At 34.5% G+C, this 22,583-nt stretch overlaps 2 protein-coding genes across 3 annotated transcripts in view; one reads left to right on the top strand and one right to left on the bottom strand.

Annotated features, from left to right (window-relative positions):
- Myo81F (Myosin 81F) overlaps window positions 1-22,583 on the bottom strand; it is a 107,875-nt gene that overhangs the window by 60,954 nt on the left and 24,338 nt on the right. The window contains exons 2-6 of the mRNA XM_065349956.1: window positions 20,501-20,598; window positions 12,500-12,562; window positions 6,497-6,749; window positions 6,200-6,390; window positions 5,897-6,115 (exon numbers count right to left, since the gene is read on the bottom strand). Of these exons, the coding sequence (XP_065206028.1) occupies window positions 5,897-6,115; window positions 6,200-6,390; window positions 6,497-6,749; window positions 12,500-12,562; window positions 20,501-20,598 (824 nt within the window). The remainder of the gene's footprint in view (window positions 1-5,896; window positions 6,116-6,199; window positions 6,391-6,496; window positions 6,750-12,499; window positions 12,563-20,500; window positions 20,599-22,583) is intronic.
- Window positions 653-2,831, top strand: LOC135835620 (uncharacterized). Of its 2 annotated transcripts, XM_065349972.1 has the most exons (5): window positions 653-1,087; window positions 1,477-1,545; window positions 1,632-1,853; window positions 1,944-2,180; window positions 2,271-2,831. In XM_065349972.1, exons 3-5 carry the CDS (start codon window positions 1,839-1,841, stop codon window positions 2,796-2,798), a joined length of 780 nt encoding a protein of 259 aa, XP_065206044.1. In that variant the 5' UTR covers window positions 653-1,087; window positions 1,477-1,545; window positions 1,632-1,838; the 3' UTR covers window positions 2,799-2,831. The 2 variants fall into 2 exon arrangements, with proteins under 2 accessions (XP_065206044.1, XP_065206045.1); XM_065349973.1 differs by lacking the exon at window positions 653-1,087 and having other exon boundaries at window positions 1,407-1,545.

Here is a 22,583-nt window from a genome sequence, read left to right as displayed (position 1 = left end):
TTAAATTGAGATGATAGTATCACAGTTATAAATTCCAACACGAAGCAAAAAATTGGGAATGAAGGAAAGAGAGGGAGCAAAGTGATTAATTTTATTTGATGTATTTGTAGGTACATTAAAAAAAAAAATTCTTAAAAACTTCGTGGAGGAAACGACGGAGGAAGAGGTGTTTATACAGATCCAAAAGTTTCATATTTTTGCCACGTTTTAAATGTTTCAATTTTTTACGAATTTTTGATCTCAATATGCGACTCTACCTCCCTCTTTTCTACAAAAAAATTGAAGACATCGTCATCGCTGAACTTAATAAAACAAATCACCTTCATTTTGTATAACGACACTTGGTATCAGGTTTACAACTGTGTAAATATAACACACTTCCATACATACGTCAAATTAGCGAAGAAACGAACCAAAAAATTCTGCTTAGGCATATTTTTTTCATCATAACGAATAACAAGGTCGTACGATTCGCGAAATTCGAGACAAAAAATTCCAAAGTATAAAATGTTGAAAATTGTACTGCTTTTACTATCGAGTCTTGGGACGACATTTTTTATAAATGCAGCTAACCCCCAAGGTAACATTAATTCATTCTATTAATTTTTTGTAAACATTTTCAATCTCACTTTCAGTTTTCATTTCAGAAACTTCCAATAAAGTTTACCCATTGATGCTTATGGTAACTACTGATAATAGTCTACGACGTCCAATTAGTTTTGAAGTATCGCAGGGAATTCTCATGGCATATAAAAATTACGACTTCAATGGACCGGCGGAGGAAGAAGAAATGTTGTTATTCTGTCCAGCCAGTGTGAAAGGTAAAAAATCTCGGCAAAAAGAAAGTACCCATGATGCAAACAATAACTACTGTTTGGCCGAAATGAAAGAAATTTGGTGGGTGTCGGCCGCGAAATTTTTGAAATTAATACGTTTCAATAAGTCGAAATGAGAAAAAGAACCGGAACCATTTATTTCAAGAATTTTCTCCAAACCGGATGCAAATGAAGAAAACGATCATAGTGAATTGGAAGTGACCTTCTGTGGTTCGGATCTTAAAGGAAAACTATACAGATATGGATATCAAGTAAATATCTACTTACCTACGGGTCATTCCATGCCGATAGAATGAAAAAAAAGTTTGAATTGCAAAGTTGATTTCTAATCACCCCCAGGAGGCCTTTGAAATTTTCAATTGGCAGCATTTTAAAAATTTTGAATGCCACTCCTACCCGCAAAAAAATCGTAGGGACCCCCCCCCCCCCCCGGTTTACGCCATTTCTCATCATTGGATGACCTCTACCAACATGCAAAATATGAAAAAAAATCGACGACACTTCGAGCAAATTTTGGCTGATTTGGTATAGGATGACCCTTACACATAAACACATAATTTCACCACTGAATTTGTTTTTTGTTTTCAATTCATTCAAGAGTAATCACATAATTATACCTATGTACATGGAATAATTTTAGATTTTGCTCAGAAAAGACATTTTCGATAGAGTGAAAAATAAGCTAGATTCAGTTTTAAGCGAATCCAAAGTTAGTAACATCAATTGGACGCCATTCCATTATTATTTCAACCTTATCAGCTATATAACTTCTTTGATCTTTATTTTTTTCAAAAGGCACAGGCAACAGGAACTATTCTCGATTATGAAATATACCGATTCTGTTACGATGATGAAAAAAAGCAAATATTATACACCCAGCATAAGATATTATCACCAAAACTACTTTTCGAAAGCGATCTAAGGAAACAAGAAGAAAAAGAAGTAGACTACACGATAAACTTGAGTAATTTTGAATTACAAGAATTGGACATCGAAGGACACATGAAAAAATACGAGGTGTGCTATTTATCAATACTTTGCTGGCTACATACTATGTTTCAATGTGAACTCATTATAATTTCATGCATATTATACTGATCTTAGCAGCTTCAGGAAAGCAACAACAATGAAGCAACACATCAACAAACTTCTGATGCTTCCGACTTACAGGAAGCTCCACAACCTCCTGAATACACAACAGAAAAACTAGTGCCGGCCAGCGATTTTGCATTCGAATTATGGAAAAAGCCTACTTTCCATGTTCTAAATGAGGATCGAATGAATGAAAAACTTATTTATCGATGGACAAGTATCCTTGAAGCTATTCAGAACCATGCTCATAATGTAAGTGATTTAAAAAATATATATTATATTTAGAGTACGTGAAATTTTTCAAAAAGCAATTTAACATAATTAAGTTATATCTTTTCACAGTTCCAACTTGAATTCAGCGTATATACAAAAACTTTCGATCCACCAAAAGAAAATCTTCAAAACCAGGAAAATATTGATACGGAATCGAAACCAAAAGAAACTTTTCAACACGAGGAAAATATCGAAACGGAATCGAAACCACAAGCGCCACAGATTTGGATCAAAATTGTGCATCAACATAATAAAGAACATGACACCGACAACATAAACAGCAGATGTTCAGCGGTAGCAATAATTGTAAATAACCACATGGATAATACACTAAACAAATACATATCCTTAAATTACTGCGATAAGAAAAATTATTGCAAAAAATTTCAAGAAGATAAGTATTCCGAAATGCACAAATATATCAAATGTTGTGCAATAAATAAAAACATTGAGCAACTTTACAATTTCGATCTAAAGTTAACAACTAGACCAGATGGCATGAAAGAGTTGCTATGGATCGATACTTTAATCCAAGAAACTGATGTAGACGATTACGACGAGGAAGATGTTAAACAGGACACTAAAATGGAAACCTAAATGGACATCGATGTAATTGATATTTCATAAAATTATGACAATTGTAAGGATAAAATAAAATAAACCTTGACTCAGAAGTCTTAAATTACAGTACATTTGCATATTTACACAATGCACCTTTTTCTATAAACGAACTACTGTACTGTTTAAACCACAACATCAAAAATTCATCACCTGGACCAGATGATATTCATCCATATATGTTGAAACATCTTTCTGACACCAGTAAAAATGACTTACTAAACCTCTATAATAAAATCTGGTCTTCAGATTCCTTTCCTCAAACATGGAAAACTGCAACTGTCATTCCCATACTTAAACCTGAGAAAAATGCTCACCTTCCCTCCAGTTACAGGCCTATTTCCTTAACTTCTGTCCCATGTAAAATTCTAGAAAAAATGGTTATGAAACGTCTTACTTGGTATATTGACTCTACAAATTCCCTCAGTTCTTTTCAAAGTGGCTTTCGGAAAAAAAGATCTACTCTGGACCATCTTTTTAGTCTTACACAGGAAATCAATACTGCCTTTCAAAATAAAGAATTTGTACTCTCAGTCTTTTTTGATCTTGAAAAAGCTTTCGACAAAGCATGGAGATACAAAATACTTCAAAAAATACATGCTATAGGAATTCGAGGGCATTTAGCTTACTTTATCCAAAACTTTTTATCAAATCGTACCTTTAGAGTCAGAATTGAAAATACATACTCAGATCTTTTTGATATTGAAAATGGGGTCCCTCAAGGCTCTGTGCTTAGCACCATCCTATTTATACTCCTAATTGATGATATCTGTAGTATTATTCCCCAACCTCTTTCCTTAAGAATTTTTGCAGATGATATAAACATTTCAATACGCTCAAATAATATCAAACTAGCCTCAGAAATTATCCAAAAAACTCTCAATTGTATTGAAAAATGGGCTGAATCAAATGGACTAACATTTTCTGAATCTAAAACTCACTGTATACTTTTTACTAAAAGAAATAAAACTTACCCAGAACCTATACTTGAATTCAAAGGACATCCTTTAGTTTTTAAACCAACTACCAAATTCCTCGGACTTACTTTTGATAAAAAACTTACTTGGACTCCTCATTTTCTCAACATAAAAGCTCAACTTTTTCTCAACATAAAAGCTCAACTTAACAAACGTTTAAATTTACTAAAAATTGTTAAAAATCCAAAGTATAACCCATCACGCCAACTATTACTCCACTTGTACAAAGCTCTGATACGTAGTAAAATTGAATATGGAAGTCCATGCTTTACAATCCTCTCAAATAAAACTAATAACATTCTCAAAACTGTTCAAAATTCCTCCTTGCGCATCTGCATAGGTGCTCTCTATTCGTCTCCAATTGATAGCATTTATTGTGAAGCTGCAGAGCTTCCTCCTGATTTTAGGAAAAGTCTCATGACAAACAAATTCTTAACAACTGTTGCAAATAATCCATCTCACCCTCTTCAAAAATCACTCAAGGTCTACAACTCTCAGCATTTCCTCCATACTTCAGGTCCAATCTCAGAATTTATCAAAAATATGAACAATCTACAAATTGACCTAGAAAACCTTATCCATAAACCAATATCTTATCCCCCTTGGTCTCTCAAACCTATACAGATGGAATTCTACTTAAGAAACTACCCAAAACATGATCACTCCCCTTCATCAATCAAGAGTCATTACTTAGAACTGTTATCAAACTATACAGATTATAACTTATGCTTCACAGATGGTTCAAAAATTTCTAACATTCATACTGGTTATGCTTACTCAATAAATGACAAAGTTCTCAGTTTCAAAATTCACAACTGTGCCTCAATTTTTACTGCTGAACTCACTGCCATAAAACATTGCCTAATAGATATAATTTCCATTCAATCAGAAAATAAAAAATTCTTAATCCAAAGCGACTCACTAAGTTCACTGCTATCCATTCAAAACATTTTTTCTGATCATCCCATAGTCCAAGACATACATAAGTCCCTTTTTAACCTCCAAAATTATGATTACTCAATTAGCTTCATGTATGTTCCCAGCCACATAGGTATCACTGGAAACGAAACTGTTGATAATTTAGCAAAAACAGCCGCTGCCCCACCCCTCTTAAGTCTTACCTCTCTCACTCCTGATGATATTAAATCTCTAATCACTCATAACACATTTACCAACTGGCAGAACTTTTGGTCACAACAAACCTCAAACAAACTCTTCCAACATAAAAAAACAACCCTCCCCTGGAAAAATCTAGGCCACCTGAACAGAAAAGAAGAAATCCTTATTACTAGGCTAAGAATAGGCCACACAAAAATTACTCACAACCACTTATACCAAAAAGAACCAAAACCCCTATGCCAATTTTGCAGAAACGAACCCACGTCCACCCAACACATACTCTTCAACTGTCCCCAACTAAAACAAAACAGACTTACACTACAGATAGAAGAAAACCCACCTGCTATTCCTGATGAACCCTGTGAAATACAAAAATTCATCTCCCTAATAAAAATCATCAACCTCACAAACCAAATCTAACCCCCCCCCCTCTACGGGTGTAATAATCTTGTAATTATAAACACCAAAAAAAAAAAAAAAAAAAAAGATCGATGGACGAATAAATTTTGGAGAAATTGAAAAATTATAGATGTATTTCTTCGTACGAAACATGACGTGTTCAATTTTAAGGCTAGGTAAACCGTCTAACACACACATTCGTATCAACTCAAGATAGGTTGCATACATCATAATTGGAAGGCGCAATTTGTACATATTGCCATACTAAAAAAAACACTGTTTTTCATTAATTTTACAATCATAGCTATCAAAGGGCTACTCATGTAAAGTGACATAAAACTTTTAAAGATTTACCTTACCTATTTTTGGAAAAAAATATTTTTCAACAGTTTTCAGAAGAGGAAGAAACCAATACAAAGGGGGTAAAATATTGCACGTGTCTTTTAATACTGTGAAAATGTTCGAAGTCATCGAATATTCATTTCATCCAACGTAATATCAATAATATCATCAATATTCAAGCAATATATTGATAAATCGATCGTTAAAAACCCATTTAAAAAAAAAAGAAAAACCATTTACCTGAAACTTGGTGTTTCCCAGCCACAAGATGGCGGATAGAACGCAGAAAATACCGTCGCACATATTTAGCGGTATCCGTAACACGCTGAAGGCTAATCTTAAAGCATCAAATTTCCTAGCATCGTTGACTCCTTCAATACGAATACATCCGGATTGGTTCAAGTAGTTGAAAAATTCGGCAGGTTTTAATCTATATTGCTCGACTAATTCTTTATTCGACTGCGAAGAAAATAACATGAATTAGGTTCCAAATTGTAAATAGAATTAATCGGATAAAAAATTTGATTCAATTCATAACAATACCTTGGCTCCTTCTACTAATTGATAAAAAACGTGGTAATTTCGTTCGCCTGCGCTTTGGAAAGTAATTCTAGATTGTTCTAATAGGTAGTCTTGTATAATACACCCTCTAATCATCCATTTATTATTAAAACAGACTTGCATAAATTTGCCAAATCTGCTTGAATTATCATTACGAACAGTTTTAGCGTTACCTGCAAAAAACAAAATAACGTTATTCGAGTGAAAACCCCCGCATTAATCATCTTCACCATTATTTTTACACGAAATGAGACCGAAGAAGAGGGGAAAAATACCAACCAAACGCTTCTAAGATGGTATTAGCTTCGAGAATTTGTTGTTCGACCCACGTACTGACGTCGCTAGTGACAGTGCATAAATACTGTAAAATAAACTTGGTAGTTTCGGTTTTTCCGGCGCCACTTTCTCCAGAAATCACGCAAGATTGATTGGAATCCAATGTTTGTAAACTGGTGTAAGCAGCTTCGGCTAAGGCAAAAACGTGAGGCTCCAACATGCCCATTTTTTTGCCATGGTATTGGAAAACATGCTCCTGTAAACAAAAGCAATCACCATCATTGTTAAGAGTAAAGGTACGAGTACAATGCAGCAATAATACAGAAGCAAAAAATTGGAGCTTTTTTGTGAGCTTCGTTTCGCTAATCGAACGTTGTCAGCGTCATGTCCGGGATACACCTTGTTTGCGCGCCTACTCATCATGTAATGAATGGTAACACTGAAATTGTTGTCCCATTTTACAATCAATACTACCGCGAATACATGGCACGTTGACACGATGAGTATGGGCGCCGCGGCAGACAACTTCTTAAAAATTTCGAACCGACGACCCATCAAACCACACCCAGGAAGTCGTTTAACTTTTAAACATCACTTCACACGCATACCAAATTGATAACAGACACGAATCATGCTCGCAAAAAATACCCATACTCGGGATGAAAACCACTCATCGATGAATTTTCTCGTTCGAGTACAACACACCCTCGAATTTTCCACTCGCCAAAAAAAACGAGAAAAAAACCCTCAATCCCTCTAAACCTCATCGTGGCTTACTCGAGAGTGAAAAAATACGCAATCGAATTATAAAAAATTAACGTATATATAGCGATATAATTGATTCGAAATAATCGAATATACGTAACGAACCCTTTCGTTAGGATAAATTTTCCACATCCTGCGAGTCGAGCAGCTTCGAAATAGAGAGGTTTTTGAACTTCATGCGCCAGTGACCTATTTTCCGCGTGTTTTTCTTGTCTTGAATAGAGTGCGTAACATTTACCGAAGCCGGCCGCTTTTCGACGATGATTTTTTTCCAAATTAATATTTTTTCCCAGGGATTTTCTTCACAATTCTACCAGCTTTTGGTCGCTGTAGCTATTCGCATGCGCTACAGAGGTTTTATTAATAATAGAAATGTGACCGTAGCGCGGGTAGGAAAGGGTGACTTTCACGTATATGTGGTCAAATTCAATGAAGAGAAAATTAATCTTGCTCCGAGTTTATTTTTCCATCCGAGGTTCTTTTTTCAAATACATATTAAAATTTACCAAATTAACTCGTGTATTATACGATGCTATTAATTAAATGACGTGACGAAAACGCAAGAACGACGACGACGTAAAAAATTTCCCAGCAACAAGTCGTCGACTATGCTATACGAGGTGGCGTTTTTTAATATTCATAATGATTATTATTAAAACGAGATTACAATCGAAAGGAAAAAAGGTGCGATTAAAATTACAATTTTTTAAATGTTAAATTACACTCCAAGTGGCTTCCTTTTGTTTCACACAAATTTACTAATTTACACACCTCACGATAAAAACTTATTTGAAACCAAGTCAGAGTGTGTCTAGAAAATTTTTAGAGCAAGAATGTAAAACTTCAGGCTTTAAAGGATTTATAGAACATCCTGTGAAAGAATCAGAACTCTAGATAAAATTGAAAATAAAACAACCTGAAAAATCATTCTGGAAAAAACTGAAAAAACTGTTTCGAAAAAATTAAAACAGGTGAGCATTTTTTTTAAATGAAAAAATAATTTTGAAAAAAATACTAAAAAATTATTGTACAGGATGAAATAATGTTTTAGTGAATTGTCAAAAAACATAATCAAGATCAACAAAAATTGAAAAATGAAAAAAAAAAGAATGAACCAAATCCATGTTTACAATTTATTCAAAGGCTATTTTGATATCTTTTTTAAAACAAATCACAATGTAAGTATCTACTCGTATTTATTTTCATTTTTTTTAAAAATCTGGTAACGTTTCAATTTTTTGACATTACGTAGGGCTTACATCAAAATATTACACGTCAAATAAGAATTATTTTTATTTTTTTTCTCTCTACGAGGGGCATTTCATAAGTAAGGTCACACCTGTTCGTTCTCCGGAACTGGTAACACTAGCGAGCTGAAACTTTGAGGGAATGATTGAGAGGTTTCGATGAACACACAGTCAAATTTTGAATGCATTTGGTGGAGTAGTTCGCGAGCTAACATGGTTTTAACGTGAAAGTGAGTAGTGACGTGCCGTCCGATTTTTGAAGTTTGTGATGTATGTATGTGAATTTTTACAGAAAGAAAAGGTTTCCCGGGCCAAAATTGATCCCAGACTATGTAAAGTGTATGGTAAAGACAATGCGATGTCGACCATAAGTGGATAACATGTTTTGAAGAGAGTCTGACGAACACACACGACGAGGAGCGATCTGAGCGGCCTCCTGATCCTGAACTTTCAAAAACGAAACAATTGCGTGTGTGCGCCTCTCTTGGATGAAGATCGTGATCGTCGATGCACTTTTTCAGATATTTACTATGAGATGATGCTATTTTGACATCATATTGTCTTTACTATACACTTTACATAGTCTGGGATCAATTTTGGCCCGGGAAACCTTTTCTTTCTGTAAAAATTCACATACATCACAAACTTCAAAAATCGGACGGCACGTCACTACTCACTTTCACGTTAAAACCATGTTAGCTCGCGAACTACTCCACCAAATGCATTCAAAATTTGACTGTGTGTTCATCGAAACCTCCCAAACATTCCCTCCAAGTTTCAGCTCACCAGTGTTACCAGTTCCGGAGAACGAGCAGGTGTGACCTTACTTATGAAATGCCCCTCGTAGATAATTTTTCTGCATTTTTTTTATTTCAAATGACAAAATTTCACTTTTTTTCGAAGATTGCTGGAAATTGTGAATGCACTATTCCTTCATTACTTTATACGGGTGCACGACCTGTTAGACACCGTGTTTTTCAAAAATTCCCATAAATATTCGTACGCTATGGAAAAAACATTTCGGGGCTATTTCGTTATTCAATAAGGAAGGCAAATAGCCGCGTTATGACCCTTATTCGTCGATATATAACATATTTAACGTGATATTATCCCAAAGCTTTCCCATTTCCGTGCCCTAGAGTGGTCAGAATTACACTCATCGTATCATGTAGTAGCATAAAGTGTACTACTAGTATACCTATTACGAAGAAATGCATTCTACACGTTTGTACCTAGTACGATAAAACTTTTTCCAGCACCATGTATGTTCTCCAAGGATTTATCCGCCGCTGCCCTCCAAGTCCGCTCAACGAACAATTCGAGCATTCCAATTGTCCACCGATCGACTCTAAAAATAGTATTTTTAATCCCCCAAAGGGTTAGTGGATTTTATAAGTATATCGTACAAGTATATGTGTCTATAAGCGCCGAGCTTGGTGTAGATTTCGTTTCAATTTATAAATCGCCATTGAATTACCAGTCACGACTGCCTTAGCTTGGAACTTCCAACAAAGTACATTGAGATACTGAAGGTCGGGGTTATATTTTAGTATCGTTTGTCCTTCAAAGGATATCGAAAAAATGAGCCCAACTTTATTTTTTCGTTGTTTTTGACTGTTTTCTTTGAAACTCGCAATGAACTCGGAATCAATTTTTGTTTGGGTTTATCTTTTGGAGGTAGGAAACAGGGAGAATAATTTTCAAAAACCTACATCCGACTATATAAATAATTAATAAATTTTAAACATTTCTTGACTCCTTCATAATTAAACAAAAAATTTAGAATTGAAATAAAATTACAGAAAAAAATTCAAATGAAAGGAAACATTGATGACAAGTTAAAAAAAAGTGTAGGTAATTTCTAGAGCTTAAAAATACAGAAAAATCACATTTCGAGTGCCAATTCAAGTTTATAAAATAATGATTCTGCAGGTATGGTACATTATTGCACTTTTTATTAAAATGACGAAAATCAGATTTATTCGAAAACCCAAACATCAACGGAAATGAGATTCAGGGTATTGAAAGAACAAGATACAATTTTTAAACCTATTACCAACCTACTCAACAAAAAAATACAAAATTAGGTTTGGCCCATTTTTGTTTCTAATCTGGGAAAAACTGAATATTTTCAGAGGGAAATGTATAGCATTAATTCCTACACTGAAATGGATCATTTTAACATTAGTCCCATTTCGATTTGACCAGATTCGACTCAAAAGAAAAATAGAACATTTGAAAATTAAATCCCATTTTGATACCTAGCGCAGCATGTTGAGGTCTACCGTACGAAAAGTTGCCTATTTTCTAATTGACAGGAACTCTCGTACGCTAGACCATGGCAAAACTTCAAGGCAAGATGTAGGTTTTTAAAAAAATAACGTGGAAGAGGCAAATTGGCGCGGAGCCCCTTCCACTGCTTCCTGTCCTACATCACAAAAGTGTGCGATGACGTTGCCAAAATTCACTTCCTGATGGTTACACGAAATTTCAATGGTGTCAGTTGATCTGCTATGCCTCAATCTCCACCAAAAAATCAAAAATGTTTAGTTTGAACTTTTCCCTTTTCAGTTAGGACAATATTTTTTTCTGAAAGTAACTGCAAGAAATACGAATAGAAAAAATGAAACAAATTTCATGGTTAAGCAAGCGAAAAAAAAAAATAGAAAAATGTTTCTTTTTGTTTTGTTTTTGACCGAAATGTTTTGAAAAAATTACAGCATCCCCCCCTCTCCTCAGGAAAAACTGTTTTGATTTCAAATATAAAATTTAATTTAAAAAAAAAAAAAAAAAAAAAAAAAAACTCATAATTTTTAATTCACTTTTTTTGAGAAGAAGGGAGGTCACAAATAATTTTTTAGAAACACTTTAAACATTCCATGTAATAAAATTCTCAAAAATAGACGAAACCTACGGAACAAAGTTATCGAGGTATACGACTTTAATGGGTAAAAGTTTTTGCAGCAATACTTTTTATGTGAAATATGTGCACGTGTAAATGTACCACCGTATTTTAATTTACGCTTAAATACAAAAGTTATAAAATTTCTAAACGTGTTTTCATGAGAAACCGAGAGAAAATTTAGATTTTCTTTTGAGAGTGGGTGAATTCTCTTTGAAGAAGAAACTTGGCTAATTTTTTTGAGATTTTCAAAAAGGCTGAAAATCGTATAAAACTTTGAAAAGTAAAAACTCGTACCTAAATGGCACAACATCTACTGGAGCAATTTCATTTAATCAACTAAAACGATGCCATAGCTGGTCGCGATCTGAAATTTCGCTCGAAAATGAGAGTAAATTAGTCGAAAATTTCATGAAAAAATTCCAAAATTTCCGAACTTGAAAAATGATTTGATTGATTTTAAAAATAGGTCGTCAATTTTCTGAAAATCTTTCATGTTTCAATTTTTGATTATCGTGAATACACTTCACGATGGTTTCACAAAACAACCATTAGCTTACAAATAGACAAAAACATCAAGTCTCGTTAAAATATCAGAAAGAATTCATCTAGAAAAAAAATCTCCCCATCCAATAACAAAGCCTCTGACTCACCACGAATTAATTCCACCACGATATAGCAATTACATTAAAAATCTTATAGGTACGTTACCTGGAATCGTGAAGGAAAGAAAAGGAAATGAAAAGGGGACTCTCAAACTGGAACCACGCTACAACCCTGCTAAAAAGGAAACTATTATCTGTATTTTTCATTTGGGCGTACGATAAAAACCTATTATGCAGTAAGAAAAAGACGAAAATGTTAACGACGAGAAACGTGAGAATAATAAAAAAATCTGTCAACCGTAAAACGCTGATGGAGTAATTATTGGGTGTACACAATACACATATATGCACGAAAAATTCGTAATTTGACAATATACTTCTGAATTGACGACAACGTTCGATATGCGATGAGCACTTGAGCAGCCAAAATAGGTACATAAAAAATAAAAATACAAATTAATACTTACAAATAAGAAGATAAACTTACCGTCGTATAGATACCGAGCTCCTTGTATGGATTAACTGCAACTAGAATAGTACCAGTGTATGTCTGGTAGGGCAACGTTAAGGAAAATGTTATTGAATCGCATGCAGTACACATATTTATGTCACGATGAGAGTAGAATTTCAAGATGATTCTCTTTCTACATTTTCCCTTCCTTAGGGATAATCAAAAAAGCGAAAAAAAATTCAAGATAGATATAAAAACTAGGCCATAGTCTACTTTTGTTAAATTAAACACATTCTAAAACCATCCCAGGTACTTTTTTTAAAATTTCTATCTACCCTCATAATTAAAAATTACACTTCAAATACACTCCTCGGCTTTTTGCACGTACTTCGTAAACACACTCGACATTTAAATAAAAACATCGTACTTGACCTAAAGCACCTAAGAGAGGAGCGTTGACTCGACGTAGAAAAATTCAATTACCTCGAGTTGGTGTTTTCTTTAAATTATCACAACCACCGCATCGAGCGTACTATATAAAAATCATCGCAGACAAATGAGCGTCTGATTTTTCGCCATAATAATAAAAAGGGGTGGCAAATTTTTGTCGTTAAGTACAAGAAGTATACGTAATACACACAACGACGTGCTAAGAAGGGCCAAATAAGATACGTTAATAGCGTTACAGATTGATCAGTTATTCGAAACTGAATCACTGAAACGAGCATGTTCGACATAAATGATCGTAAAACTTCTCGACAATGGTAACTTTAGTTTCCATTTAGGGTGCAATAAGGGTATTGATTTTTTGTCCGACGATGATTCACGTGGCAAGTATTTCCACAACGCACCACCACCTCGACCTCGACGTGGTACCACTGTCGCCCCGAATCTAAACGCACTTTAAAGCATATAACGCCGCTGCTGGATGCAGATATTAGGTACTTTTTAGTCGTTAAGGCATTTGTAATTAAAGGTATTCCAGGGGATTTTACAAGCGAGACAATCGAGCAGATAAGGCGACAGAGAGAGACGACTTAATGAAAAATTCATCCAACTATTCACCTTATACAGGGCTTTTACTTTAAACAAGTGTGTCGTAATTGAGGGTGCCAAGTAGTTTTATTTTTTAGGCGAAAAAAAACAACGTCGTTTTACACAACGAGGGTAAATACGTAAGGTAATAAATTCTTTTAGTTTCGCGAATCGTTTAAAAATTCATACGCTACCGAGACTCTTTTTTTGTTTTAAATTTCGCAACAAACAGAATAATAGTAAAAAAAAAAGAAAAGAAATAATAACCGCCTTAGGAAAAACTTTTCCAACCCGGATGCCACGTGAACTTCATTTTCATTATATTGTCTGTTTTAAATTGAAATATCGATATTTTTTCCATCCGCGTATAGTTCCTCTTAACCCCACTTGTGTCTTTTGACTCGATTGTGTGTTAGGTACGAGAATAGATGCCAGTTGCATAGATACGTATTTTTTTCAATTAGGTCTCAAGTACGAAGTTGGGTCGAAATTGAAGTTTTTGTCATGCATAAAAGAGTCAGAGAATAATTCTATTTTTTTTCCTCGTAATTTACCTACTCCTTTTTTTTTCAGGGTATTTGGAAATGTTTACGGTGTTTCGTGCAATGGTAATTTTTGTTATCGGAATTCGAAATTCGAATATAAAAGGTTCTGTGAATTATTATAGGGACGGAATACCATTATAAGTAGGTAGGTATGTACCTAGATAAATTTTGCAGTACCGTAGAGAAGGAGAAGAGGGCAATTTGCCCCGGGCCACGATTTCCCAAAGAGTCCGAAAATAAAGAGTTCGAGGAAAATAATAAAAATAATTATTACCTATCTAATTTCGTCTTGTGGCGTATTTTTGGAATTTTGGATGTTTTTCAATTTTTTTTCAATTACGACACCTCTATTGCAAGGTACATATTTCATAATTATTATAAAACGTTTTTATGAAATTTTTGTTTAATTTTGGAAATCTTTTTTATTATGGTTGTGTTTGAACAGTTTTAATATGTATTATTTTGTTTTATGAGGGAGATATCCAAACCTGTAAAAAAATTTCGGGTCCTAATTTGAATTCTCAAATTTTGACGAATTTTCAAAAATCTTATGGGTTTAAAGTGAAAAAATTAGAAAACTGATGTTTGGCGAGTAAGTGCACTATTTTAGATCCCCCCCCCTCATTATTGAGTCGTTTTGACCAGTTCTGGAGCGTTTAGAAAAGTTTTAGAAATTATAATTCCCACGAAATTCCACCAAATCAAGCTGTATAGCTGCGTCAGAAATCGACTAAAAGCAATTTTTTGTGATTCTGGAGCCTCCAGCGACATTTTGAAAACTCCAGGTTTCATAAAATGCCTTAAAATTTGTCCAAATTAATTTGAGCATTTAGATAAGCACGTTCAGTGTATGTCAATGACCTGTGTGATCGATTGACCGCCATTTTTCCAAAAATCGATCTTCACTGTGTAGCGAGATTCCATGATAAAAACATTGAAATGTGTAGAATCGACAGAAATCGATTTTGGAAAAATGGTAAATGATCAATCAACTTGTTTATAAGGGCTAAAATTCATTTGAATAGATTTTGGAACGTTTTTGGTAAACATGGAATTTCTGGAATGGCGCTGGAGGCTCCAGAACGACTCAAAACTGCCTTTAATCAATCTCCGAGAATTCGAGATTGAAAATAAAGTACCTACATTTGTGAAAATTGTAATCTTCAAACATTTTCTGGGTGCTCCAGAACCACTCGAAACAACTCTAAACTAAGTACTTGTAATTTTCAAACATTTTTTGGGTGCTCCAGAACCGCTTGAAACAACTCTAAACTACTTCCAATAATCGATAAATTTTTGTTTTAGTTGGAGAAATATTTTTCATGCTCTATCAAAGCATAGCTTTGCTTGGACCCAACTTTTTTTAGCTGGTTTGGATTCATCCCCTGATGATTTATATTTTGTATCAATTTCAATCGATCTTATCACCATTAAAACATTCAGGTAGCTGTGTTAACATCACTTCAATTTTTTTTTTTTTTAGAAATGAAATATTAAATCATCAACGTTGAAAATATTTGTTACTATAATGGGAAATGAAGAATAAATTAAAAAACGACTGGTGACATACTTCTAACGCTAGTGAAATCAATGGAACTTCCTTTTTTCATACGTTACAATTTTTCCAATATTTAATATTCCACGTAAATATTCTTATGTACCTACGTAATATTTTATTCCGAAAATTCCTGGCCAATTTTTTTTCATGTTTGTTTTTCCCCCCATTTTTTTGCGAACTAAACTACACGCGTTTCTACTTTCGATTTATTTATTCTTTTTTTTTCTCAGAAACGATCCTCTCGAAACCGTCAATGTACGTATAAGGTTGATTCAACGTAATTATGTTTTTTCCGCCCTAATATTTTCAAACCTACGACACGACCGAAATATTATTTTTATAAGGGTTGAAAATTTCTCTCGTATCCTTTTCTTTTAACTCTTGTCGATTCGAGAAATATACACCTACGATCTTTTCCTGAACCCACGAAAAAATGAAATACACGTTGAAATGAAAAGCTGGTTATTTTTTTGACAGCTTGATACAAGTTTTTGTTCACGTATTCGGTCGACGAAAAGATTTGACGACCTGCCTCTCATTCGTTCAATTACGAGTACGTAATGTTTCAAGGCGTCAATCGATTGTCGCCTAATCAAATTGATAAATCAAATTAGCATACAGAAACGTTACAAAAAATTGACGGTTTATGAAACGAGAACGTCTGTGGGAGAGAGGATTTCCGGGTACCTAAATTAGTAAAACTGTGATGAAAGGTGAGAAGTCGAGAACACTTCGGTATCAACACCTAGAGAGAAATTTCGTAAACCACATCACAACTAACCAACGAAGTACGTAAGTACACAAAATTCCATAAATTTCCCTCATTCGTCGTATCTTTTGAGAGTTATACTCGTACATTTTGAAAACACGAAGTACACATATTTCACGCGTATAACACCAGCTCGAAAGTCGACAGATATAATCTTCTGTAGACTCGTAAAAGGCAAAAATAACCGTTGTCGTTTAAAATTACAGTACACAGTATACACTCAAACCTTTCAACTGGTCATAACGACCCATCAAAAAAGAGTAAACGTTACGCGACAAATGCCTTAAATCAATCATAGTTCGTCCTAAAATTACCTAGCAGCCCTGCGAGCCCGTTCGCCAGCGTCTTTATCTGCATCACGTGCCAACCCATACGAATATTAATTTCGTTAAAACCCTCGCGGGAAGAAAAAAAACGACATCGGCGCCGCTCGTATAAATTCCAAAAACGTACCGAATACCCCGAAATATTCCTCGAAAAGTGAGACTGGGTCGTCGCGTCGCACGGTCCCCCTTCGATATTGATGCAACAATTCTACTCGACAAAAACTCGTAAAACGCTTATTTAAAATTTTCAAATCAGTGGTTGTTAAACGCGTTACACGTTCGTTTTCACACCAACATCGACTCTGGGTACGCTGATTTAAATTAATTATCGAATCTACAATACTATACTACTCGAAAGGAAATAGTAAAATAATAGCGAGAATATTCTTTGGGAATAAAACGCAACATGTACAACGTTAAATCGTCGTCGCGTCGCGTCGCTCGCTAGGTACATATAAACAAGTTACACAGGAAATCCTGCCCACCAATGGGAAACTCAACCATTTCCATAATTCGTTTGCATTTTCAAAATTACCTTGGCAGTGCGCGATGATTTTTCGCGTAAATTAACACATTTTACACTGATAGGTTATTTTTTGGTATCACTGGTGCCCTTTTAGTTCGAAATAAGTTCAAATAGCGAATATTTCCGTCCACGTTGCGACGCTACGTCGCTTTTTTCCCCCTTTATAAGGCGAGCGTTATTTTTACGCTACTGAAGCAGCTGATGTATAAGATAATGACGACTCGAGAGTATAATATGTAAACGTATATGTTTTTAACACGGTTTAATATATCAGGGAATGCGATCTCCTATGGTTGAAATGTTTAAATTCTAGTTGGGCACGAGCAGATTTTGCGGAAATTCAAGGAAAGTATGGATGTATCTATCTATCTCGACATATCTCGGGACTTAGTATAGCTTATTCTTCATTTGTGGGGGTTTCGCCAAAATTTAAGATCTTGAGTAGAGTTTATTGTCTAAAAAAAGGTATTAGGGCTACGCATACGTTCCAAATCAAATATAAATTCGGTTAATGTACATTTTCGAGGCTCAGTTTCCACCCACAACACAACTTACAGCAGAAGCTCGAGCCTGAATTACACCTTATTCGAAAAGACACCCAAGAGGATGCAATTCCCATTGAAGATTCTAGGATAGCTGGAAAATTTGTGATAAATTGATTTTAATTTTAACTAATCTTCACGAAGTTTTGAAAAATTTCACAATATGCTAGTTCTTTTTTGTAATTATATGTACATGTACCTCGAAAAATTTTCACAAAATATTCACAATTTGAAATCGGTTCTGAAGAATTTTCAAAATGAAGAAGTGCCTGTTATTATTGTGTTTTTACGAAACACATAAGTAATTTAATATAAATTCTTGTACGAATGCATCAAAAGTTTTTCTTTTTCTGATCATTTTCCCAATTTCTCACAATACGTAAATTTCCAATTTCACTGGCATCTAAAAAATTCACGAAATTTTTCTCATTAGGAATCCTTATACTTCATGAAAGTATATTATAATGGTTAGGTATTAGGTAGGTACACATTTAACGAGATCTTTCCATCAAATTAGTAGTAAGTATAATGCCACTCTTTTCGCACAATTTTTCCATTCTCGTCGGCAACTAGACGCTATTTGACATACTGAATGAGATATCGCCTCTTAGACGAATTAAACCAACATTTCCACACGTTTCACACTCTATTGTCTATTCTCACCGGACCAAGTGTCGTTTTTATCACTTTTTACACTAAAAAAACTCTATGAATTTTACCACGTTACCAACGCTTAATTGCATAAACGGTACTATTTTCATTAACCCAGTTGATATCTTAATTGAAACCTCGTACGAGTTACGAAAATTATAGCACTTCTTTAGCATCTCGGCTTAATTACTGCAGATTAACGTATCCAATATAAATGTCATTCATTCATATACACACACACATTGTATAACATTCACACGCTGTCAGACAAACTGGAGTACATTGGCGCTTCGATCATTAAACATGCATTCCAGTATCATAATGTTGTGTACTTTGCATCATATATAACTGCTGCATAAACCAGCCATCTATAAATAATCTACGTGCATTTAGAAAAAAAAAATGAAAAAGAAAAAACAGATACCCACTCGGGGAGTAATTTTTACATACGGTAATAACTTTCTAATAACCACGTGGTTCAAACCACCTAAATCGTTAAAACTTTTATGGCATAATTTTGGCCACCGATACCTTTACAATACCAACCCATAATAACATTATTGAATGCATACATACGAGTAGGCCTTTTTAGACAAGAAATGGCTCAAATCCAAAAAAATTAACGGAAATGGGAAATTTCGTCATGGTAGTTCATACGTGTAAGTCTCCACTCATTCGTCGAAATGTCCCAGAAAGTTTTGCTCCTTTTTTGATGATCAGAAAGTTTCACATTTTGAATCTTCTGCCATTTCAGAAATTCCTTCAAATTATCCACAAATTGTATTGCAAGAGAATTCAGAAAATGTAACACAACAGGAAAAAAACTAGAATCAACCCCCTGTAATACGCCGACTTAAGCGTAAAAAACCTTTAGATTTAACTAATTAATTAGTGACACATATGTAGATAACCAATACCTAGGTTAGAAACATATTAAATGATTATATAAAAAAAAATTCAGAGGTGGGGGGGGGTTGCGTAAAAATTTAATTTATTAATACGTTTTGATGAATAATGACTTTTTTCAAAATGGATGCATTCATTTACCCCAATTTGGTTCAAAATACGACGCTCTCGTCCTCAGGCTCACCTAAAAAAAAACTCCAGATATTTTCTGCGGTGCTCTGGAACTAGTCGGGGGCTCACATAAGGATCTACTGCACCCCCTCCCCCGCCGATCCTCCGAGACAACTTTTTTCTTAAAGTGGGAGTCCTAAGGAACATTTTTAGCCCTTGTCCTCAGAAAAAAAAGTAGCCCTACTTACAAAATGGCAGCTATTTTGATTGACAGGTCAGCCAAATTCACAGATTTTGGGTTTCAACATAGGACTTGCAAGACATTTTTTAAACCGTACAAAAGTAGACCGAAAGAGCAGGCAAAAATTCATCACCTGTCAAAATTGCAAGTGCTATGTGCCTTTTTCGATTTTTGGTGAATTTTCAAAAATCAAATTCTGGCTAAAAATGTGGGAAAAAATCAAAATTTTACCAAATTGACCTAGAAAGCTGAAATTTGGGATATACCCTATTTTCGACCTGCCAAATCGATTGGAAACTGTTTCAACCCGTTTCGAGCAGTTCTGGAGCCTCCAGCAGATTTTTGAAACTCAAAATTCCCTCAAAATTTCATCAAATGGAGTAGGAAAGACGAAATTCATTCTGCAAACTAATTTCAATACGCTACAAAGTCGACTGCAGGTGGATTTCAAGTCGTTTTGGAGCCTCCAGCGACTTTTAAAAAAATTACTGGAGCCTCCAGTACATTTTTGAAACTTGAAATTTCCCCAAAATTTCATTGAATGGAGATGGAAAGCCGAAATTTACTCTGCACTACAATTTTTTAACACCATCTGAAGACGACTTCAGGTGGGTTCCCCGACTAAACTGGAACTTTATGTAGGCAGAATGTAGATTATTTTATCATTAAAACTTCGCGAATTTTATGTTACACCAAACAATTCACTTCCGCGAACGTTTTTTGAGTCAAACCATAAAAACCAGGCCATTGACCATGGTACCAAAATACGTACCTATCATAATCTAGAAGATGTAATGTAAAATAATCGCATATCAAAAAAAGGATACATAAATTAAATCTTTGGAATATCGAGCTTGTAAATTCTTATTAATTCCTTCCTCGTCGATATCCGATATCACAGTCATATCAGGTACTCCTACCGCACCTGAAAGCAGAAAAATAAAAACCATAATCAGTACATCTTTCGGTTTAACATTTCATTTAGTACCTATACGTATTTCGTTCGAACTAATTACGCATATCCTTTTTCTTCACATTTGGAACGCGTTCAAGCGAGAATCCACATACAGCGGGGTTCACTTAACCGTACTCTAAATGCCATTTTACATTTACAAATGCTGTGTGTTCACAAATCGATCCTAAAACTACATTAGGTCGGCGTCGTCTTTCGTGTACGTACAATACGAGTTTAAGAGTACGTTTCACATGCCGCCGAGTCGGCAAGAAGCGAAATGCACGTAAAAAAACCTATCGTGCGAACACCGTTAAACCTAAATAATTTTCTTTTTTGTACGAGAGGAGGTGTTTTGTTTCTTAACGTGTGTGTATCCCTAGGGAGTAGCAAATGTACGTATGTTATGTACGTCGTCGAGCTGCACATTGTTGCCAAAATCGATATGTTTGGTTTTTCTAGTTGTTTTTTTTACCTCACTTCGCCATAAGCCTATATTTATACCTGAGTTTACTCATACTCGTATAATTTTTCGCGTTCACCCTTTACCTAATTTCTTCGCTAGTTTTGTCCCTACATATATGACAAGTTTACGCACATTAAACAAACTTGAGCTGAGCCCTTTTTTCCTTGCACTTTGCGAGTTTAAGTAGGTACAAGACGAAAACGAAGGCAATTTTATCATCATTCTACAACATGATATAAACTTTTAACAATACATTAGGAGTTAGAAAACCAGAATGGTTTCCTGAATCGATCTAAACTAACTATAAAATGGTACAACGAAGGATGGAGTCACATAAATTGAAAAACTTACCACTATGCCAGATCTTACACCCACAATCTCCCCTTTTACGGCTAATTAATTTTTAATACCGATGGAAATTAATTTAAACTATGTTTCAAATATGAGAAGCCCTATACCCTTTCTTATTTGCTTCCACGAATAAAAAGATGGAATAGATTTGATTTGAAAAATTAGAGGGGAAATAAAAAAAGGAAATGAAATAAAGAAGTGACACTTTTTTTTCATTCAGTTGAAAAATATCGGAATCGGGCAAAAATACTGGCAAACTTCGTTCTTATTTATAATAATAATACCCATTGTAGCAATCACTCTATTATACTTCTTTTCATTGGGTAATTTTAATTGAAAACTTGATTTTTTAACGCGAGCGAATAATTGTAATTGAGAAACATAACCGCTACTGCTGCGTAGAGATACCTTATAAAATGAATGTGAATGAAGTCTTGATGTAAAATGTTGAGCTTATGTAGGTAGATAATCATTAGAATCCAATGGTATTGAAATTGCGTAGGAGACATTTCCTCTCTTTCTTCCTCAGATGCACTTTCATCAAAAACTGAGAAACCAGAGGGACTTGGACTCGCATTCTCTTACGGATTCCAAACCACGGTAAGCTCTCTAATAGTACAGACACCTATTGTCATAAAAATTGACAGTAATGTTTTTTTAATCCACCCAATTCATTATGAAAGAAATTTTTTGCTTTTTGTCCAATTTAAATTTCTCAAAGAAAGCATCAACGTGAAAAAATTCAAATCAGGACTGTTTTTGGCCATCTCTTTTTTTCTAAAACTCGCGCCAGTAAACTGAATACTGGTAATCCCAACTAAGAACACGAAACATTATAAATTCAAATTCCTCGCCAAAATAATCTTATTACGACGGTAAATTTCTCTTTTAAAAAAACGAGAAAGAACAGAAGAAAAGAAAAAAACGCATTAATAAAACACCTCAAAGCACGAGTTCGTTCGGGTTAAAAATTTTGTTTCACACCGATAAAAAAAAAAGACGACCAAAAGAGGGAACAATATGAACACTGCAACGCACCGCGTAAAAAACCAGGAAACAGTTCAACAGTAGGAAAAAAAGCTTCAATCTTTCTTCAAGTCTGTCGATCTCTTGGTAAAGGGAAAAAATTAAAATTGACGAA

This window comes from Planococcus citri, chromosome 2 (assembly GCF_950023065.1).
Source record: "Planococcus citri chromosome 2, ihPlaCitr1.1, whole genome shotgun sequence".
Classification (NCBI taxonomy): Eukaryota; Metazoa; Arthropoda; class Insecta; order Hemiptera; family Pseudococcidae; genus Planococcus; species Planococcus citri.
Note: the sequence above shows the minus strand (reverse complement) of the source record. Positions and strands in the feature narration are given on the sequence as shown.

What these genes read in the sequence shown, in the direction of transcription:
- LOC135835620 (XM_065349972.1), top strand. An exon ending in TTCAGAACCATGCTCATAAT is followed by an intron (nt 2,181 to 2,270) that starts GTAAGTGATTTA and finishes ATCTTTTCACAG; the next exon opens with TTCCAACTTGAATTCAGCGT.